This window comes from Crocuta crocuta, unplaced genomic scaffold, assembly GCF_008692635.1.
Source record: "Crocuta crocuta isolate KB4526 unplaced genomic scaffold, BGI_CrCroc_1.0 scaffold660, whole genome shotgun sequence".
NCBI classification, from domain to species: Eukaryota; Metazoa; Chordata; class Mammalia; order Carnivora; family Hyaenidae; genus Crocuta; species Crocuta crocuta.
This window is the reverse complement of record NW_027531886.1, coordinates 106,047-112,886: the sequence shown is the minus strand read 5'-3', so window position 1 is coordinate 112,886 and position 6,840 is coordinate 106,047. Positions and strand designations below refer to the sequence as shown.

The 6,840-nt window shown below is 38.1% G+C and overlaps 1 protein-coding gene across 1 annotated transcript in view; it reads right to left on the bottom strand.

Annotated features, from left to right (window-relative positions):
- Positions 1-6,840, bottom strand: part of PRDX4 (peroxiredoxin 4) — a 25,268-nt gene that overhangs the window by 284 nt on the left and 18,144 nt on the right. Inside the window, exons 6-7 of the mRNA XM_077773137.1 lie at positions 5,320-5,450; positions 4,278-4,312 (exon numbers count right to left, since the gene is read on the bottom strand). Coding sequence (XP_077629263.1) covers positions 4,278-4,312; positions 5,320-5,450 — 166 coding nt within the window. The remainder of the gene's footprint in view (positions 1-4,277; positions 4,313-5,319; positions 5,451-6,840) is intronic.

The window sequence follows — 6,840 nt, the reverse complement described above, 5'->3', positions numbered from 1 at the left end:
TTTTGTGTCTACCTCATAGGGATTTGGTATCTTAATACATTATGAAATGATCCCCATAGGAGGTTTAATTACCATCTGTCATCACACAAAATTATTACATAGTTGACTATATTCATTGTGCTGTACTTTTCATCTCTGATTTATTTATAACTGGAAGACTGTACCACATAATCCCCTTCATCTATTTTGCCCATTCCCCAACCCCCCTCCCCTGTGGCAACTACCAGTTTGGTCTCTATATTTAATAGTCTGGGGTTTCGTTTGTTCATTTGTTTTGCTTTTTTAGAGTCCACATAGAAGTGAAACCATACGGTATTGGTCTTTCTCTGACTGCTTTCACTAGCATAATACCCTCTAGGACCATCTATGTTGTTGTCGATGGAAAGACTTCATTCTTTTTTATGACTGAGTATATTGCATTGTGTATGTATACCACATCTTTATGCATTCATTTCTTGATGGATACTTAAGTTGCTTTCGTATCGTGGCTATTATAAATAATGCTGCAGTGAACACAGGGGTGCATACATCTCTTCAAATTGGTGTTTCTAAATTATTCATTTTAAAAGCTCAAGTACATCAACAGTAATCTGGCATTAGTTGCCCATCTCTTCACTAAAAAAGATAAATGATGATTTTTGTGTCCTAAATCATATCAGGTATATAGGAAAAACTTCCAATCTCAGCTATCTCAAAAGGCAAGTAATTTGTTAATAAATTAACATCTGTACTCAAGCATCCCAAATTTACTTACAGGTCTTCTCTTGGCCACCAGGCTTTCATGACATCTTCAGGTTTGATCTAATTAAGTCAAACACATTAAGAGAGCATGGCTACAGATGTTAATGTATTTTTAAAGTCATCTGCTGATGAAACGCTGGGATGCCACAGCAACCTGAAAGGCGGCAGCGTGTTCAAGTGTATTTTTAATTTTTATTTATTTACTTAAAAATAGTTGACATACAATATTGTATTAGTTCAGGTGTATGTCACAGTGATTCAGTATATACATTATGAAATGTCACCACAGTAAGTCTAGTTACCACTTGTCACCAAAGTTGTTACACTATTATGGACATATTCCCTATGCTGTATTTTTCATCCCTATGACTTATTTTATAACTAAAAGACTGTACCTCTTAATCCCCCTCATGTGTTTTGTCCATCTTCCTACTGCTCTCCCCTCTGGCAGCCATCAGTTCTCTGTATCTNGACTAATATTGTATATATACTACATGTTTTTTTAACCTGTCAAATGGATTTTTTGGAGGTTCAGAATTGCAAGGTTAAAAAAAATTCTTCAAATTCGACACGAATAACTAGTGAATGAGCATTCTGAAAGAAAAAATGCTCCCTCTTGAAGAACATCACAGCCTTCCAAGACTAGATATTTTTTTTGAAATTTCCAACATAATTTGACCTCACATTAACTATGTTACGGGTAAAGTACATCTATCTCTCTATATTGAAAGTAGTTTACAATAGTTTTATATGCCTTTTCTTCAGAATTTTTCTTCAGCACTTAATAAATATTACCTAGTTTTTCAGGCATCATTTCAAGTATTCTGTGTTTCCCAATATGGAATGTCTCTGCATTTAAATTCAATTTGTAAGTAGTTCTAGAATAACTACTATGTGCCAACAGTGTGCTGGCCAGTTGGGTGTGTAAGGATAAGGACACTCAAGTCTCTCCCCCCCGGGGCTTGTACAAGCCTGTGGGGAAGATGTGCGTGTACACGACAGCTTTTGCTGCAGCACACAATATGATCGCGTATGACACAGGCCATGACTGAATGGAGGAGATGGCATCAAGGAAGGCCTCAGAGTGAGGGTGGCGTTTACACTGGTCTTGAAAGACGAGAAGAATTTAGAGAAGGGAGAAGCTATTTCAGGCGAAAGAGCTGAGCGAAGGCACATAGGTGTGAAAAAGCAGGGCTTATTTTGGGGCAAACTGAGTGGTGGGACGCCGCGGGAGCGCAGTGTGCGTGCACGGAACACCATGGGAAAGAGGGTCTACGACAGGCTGCCAGACATCAACAGTGACAAGTATGCAGAGTTGGGCCTGCAAGTCCTGGGAGGGCTGCTAAGTCTGCTTTGGAGAGTGACATGCGCCGGGAGGGGAGAGAACGTGAGGTCAGGGCAGCACATCAGGAGGCCTGTGTGATATACAGTTGAGAACTGACAGGGACAGAGGAAAAATTCATCTGTTTTCAAACCACCCCAAACTAGCTGCCACCCTCACCATGGTCACCAAAGATGCCACGTTTGTCAGTTACTTTTCTGCGTTCCAATTCTCCATGCCACGTGACATCGGTGTCCCTATTTCCTTCCTTGTAGCCCACTCTCTTCCTGCCACATGGGCCCTCTTTATGTTTCTGGAACATGCTAAGCTGGTTCCTGGCCTCAGGGCCTTCCCTGCCCTTGCTCTTCTTTCTGGACTGCTCTATGCTTCACTCACTCCCTCTGTTCACTCACATTTCAAATTCAATGTCATCTTAGAAGTCTTTCCTGACCACTTAATCCCCCAGCCCAGATGCTGTCCCATCAACTGTCACCACTGTGTTTCTAAAAGCATTAGCCAGGATCTAAAATTAGAATTAGAATATAACTCCAAGGGTGGACTTTGGCTGTGGTATTCACTAATAAATACCATCTGCCCATTGTAGAAATGTGAATAGTTGCCACATAGCAGGTGCTCAAGAACTGTCTGTTGACAGAATGTTCGTAGAATCAGAGTAGAATTGTGGTTGTTGGGCTCGGGGTGGGGGAAATGGGGAGATGCCACCCAAAGGATACAAGCCTTCAGTTTTAAGATGAGTAAGTTCTAAGTATATAATGCACAGCACAGTGACTACAGTTAGTAATACTGTTCTGGGTACTTGAAATCTGCTAAGAGAGTAGACTTGAAGCCTCACCGCACATGAAAGAAGGTAACCTTGTGAGGTGATGGATTTGTTAATTAACCAGACTGTGGTAATAATTTCACAATGTATGCATATATCAAATCATCACATTGTGCAGTTTAAATATATACAATTCCATTTGTCAAATATATCTCAGTAAAGCTAAGAATACAAAAAAGAATGCCCAAACGCAGTATGTGATAACATACGTGCATTTTTTTGGTGGGAGAATTCATGGTTTTCATCACATTCTTGGAGGGTTTGTGGACCCTCCAAAACTTAATCAAGTGGATAGTATGTTTCTGAAATGTAAGATACTCATCCTCTAATACCATTCGTAGTTAATTTGTACTTCTTGGAAGCTCTTGCCGTTCTCTTAGTACATGCCTGTGCTTGATGGTGATGTCATGCATCACTCACTGCTGGTTTTGCTACAGGTCCAGGGGAACATGCCCCCTACTTTGAAGACCCATCCAGAAATGTCTTCTAAGGCTTCTAAGGTGATACCTGCAGCTTCTGATTCGAATTTCTATCTGTACGCCTCACAATCAGTAACTCTAACCTAATGACTGATTTATAATTTAAAGTACCTAGTGCTCAAAGTACCTTTAATGCTTAATTTCATATCTGTCTTTGAGATCCATCAGATCTGTGTAGAGGTAAATAAATTTGTACTGTAACATTAACTCTGATCCGCAAAGGCAATGCTATTTTGCAAACCCATCAAAAACAGGTTCAAAATCAGTGAAATGTTACTTTACCCAATGTGAGTTAGGTTACAGAGTCAATTTGTACCTCTCATAGTCTATTATGAACAGTACTTTTTTGTTGGTGTGCTAAAGAAGAAAGATTTAGGGATCTGTATTTTTCTTTTATCGTAAGATAATGATTTCTTCCTCCAATGCTCTAGGATCTGTCAATTTCCTAACTATACCTTATATAAAACTGTTGATCTTTAGTTAGTAGATAAACATGCTATTTAAAAAAGGTTCAGCCCAAGTTTCCAAATTTTATTTCGGCCAGAGACTACTTCAGGGATTGTTTATAAATTATACAGCCTCCCTAAATGTAAGGATATACCTGTTTTGATCTTCCTTCAAATGAGGAGAGAATCATTAGCTTCCGTGTCATTTAAGCCAGATTTTCTCAAAAGATTTTACTATACACAGAAAGGTTTTCCTTGTGACTATTTCTTTGCCCACAATGTAGGAAGAAATTCCATTTATGATCTCTAAGACCTCTGAATTTATTCTACCAGGTCTCCACTGTTCCCTTTTTTAAATGTCTCTGGATACTTGGCTTTACAATTCATAAGTCCCATAATCTGCTTTCTCCAGTGTNGCCTTCTCCTTAACAGAAAAATGTATGACTTACTGTTTCACTACCTGGTTTCCAACCAGCAGGACAGACTGAAAGAAACAAAAATTGGGAAAAAGACAGTTTAAAAACAGATTTCACTTCTCTTCAGCAACTCGTGGCTTTTCTTTTTCCAAAATGAAACCGAAAAGGGAGCCCATAATAACGAGAACACTTCTAAGCCACCGAACACTTGACTACTATTAGCTTGCCGGTCTGCACCAAGGAATTTCAGTCATGGAGTTTACCAGGAGGCAGCTCATCGATTTCCATTTTTGCCAATTCTGTTTCGTTACACGAACAACGTAAGAAACCAAGTTGAGCGTTCCTCTGATAAAGTTGTAAGGTATGGGAATCTGGTGAACTGAAAGGTCGGGGCATGGCAAAAATTTCTCTGAATTTACAGAAACTTCCAATATAAGCTTATCTTCTGCTTTCTGTAGTATTTTGTAGAGACAACATGGTCTGCTGGTTGCCGAATGAGAGTTTAAAATTACTAGGAAAGTGGGATTTCCCCTTTCTTGGGAATGCACCCTTATCCAGGCACTGAGTTACACTTTGGGAAGGAATATATAACATATGTTCCGCTTCAGCAAAATCTGACCTCTTCTATTTACCTACTGTAAACACATGCAGTGAAAGGATAAACTTCTAGATCACTGCTGTGATACCAAAGAGCTGAGGAAAACTACATCAAATCATGTAAATATGCAAATAAAACCTGTATCACTAAATACTGCCAGACAGGCACATTTTTTACAGAAAGAGAATTGAAAAACTGCAGTAACAGACACTTTTCTCTTTGAGCCCATCCAAAAGGACTGTACAAGAAATTAACTTTTTTGCGTCTTACTCTGTAAGTAGAATATATTAGTGATTTTTTGCTAAAAGCACTTTAAATAATTGGATCTGCTCAAAAGATCGGGTAATAGTTCGAAAACAATCAGAAGACTTTGGAACCATCCAAATTACTTCTTGACTAAGAAACAAAATGAATTGTGCCATGATCTCTCAAATGAAAAAAACAAAATGCTAAGATGTTTAGAAGTTGAAAGGGTACCTTCTCCATGTTTGTCAGTGTACTGGAATGCTTGAACCAAACGCAGTGTCTCATCCACGGATCTTCCCACAGGAAGGTCATTCAGAGTAATTTGTCTTAGGATCCCTTTGTCATCAATAATGAAAAGGCCTCTGTAAGGCACAAGAGTGGTACAGGTGAAGTCATTTCATCTCAGTTAAGACAATTATTAGTTAATGGGAATCTCTGTACCATCCACACCAAAGGATGTTATACATAAGCAACAACAAGCTACTTCCCTGCTTGACTGGTACACACCCCCCCACACCCACACTCATCTATTGTATAATTTGGGATTATCATTGTTAAAGGGTAGTTTTAGAAATTTGTTTTCGTCTTTAAAATGAACTGTTGTATTTCCAGTTGAATCTTCATGAGTACTAGGTTTGGGATTTTACTGCACTGTACATGAAATGATGAAACTACAGTGGAAAGTCTTCCTCTGGGTAAAGGAGGGATCCATCTTTCTTATCACTGGCTGTTTAGAACGTCTTTGTGTTTCCTTTTTCAATGGTGGAAAAAGACAAAGTCACCAAAGTTACCTTTCTCTCTAAATCTCTATATGTGTGATTCATTTTTATGGCCTAGGGAATAAGGGAGTAGTTTTTATGGCCTAGGGAATAAGGGAGTAGTTTAACCTAAAAGACCTGCTGAAATGGAGTGGCGTTCCAAGAGTTAAAGCAGACTAAAGAAAAACAAAAATTTCAGAAGGACTATTGTCTTTATTTCAGTCAGTATGGATTACAACCAAATACTTGGTTTAGAAAAAGATCTCAGGTTAGTAGGGCTCATTGCTTGTGTATGAGTATTAAAAATAATAGTAAGATGTATTTTTAATAGAACTACATAGAATGACATATCTATTACATGAAACTTTATTTCAAAATCATATTAAACATTACTAAAGTGTTCCTACTTATCCTACAATACATTTTTTTAATGAGCACTATGAAGTCTGAACTAACTATAGCTCACTCTCCTTGGACTAGGTCAACTTGGCGAAATGTGGGGACAAAACTATTAACTACTATTCATATGGCTGTTCTTTCATGCAGCTACTTTTCCAGTAGAAACCCATTGTCAGTGGTGAAGTCTGTTCTGAAGTGAGCCTGAGCTGAAATTTTGAGCTTACTTCTGTAACATACATCATACCAACACACACCACACAGAAACAAATCTGTCTTTTCTTTGGTAGCAAATTCTAGTTCTGTTTTCTATTTTAATTTTGTGAATTTTTAGCTTTTGTAGACTTTGAGACTAAGACATTTGCCATACTTGGTATAATATATACATATTGCTCTTCCTCAAAGAACAGATAACATTCTTATAAAAAAATCAAAACTTAAAATGGCAATATACATCAGAAACTAAAGGTAGCAGGGCAATGCTTTCAAATGTCTTTCCATCTAGAATTCTATACCTAGGGAAACTGTTAATCAAGCATGAGAGTGGAATAAAAACATTTTCAAACATGGAAGTCATCAAGTATTTTACCTTCCAATG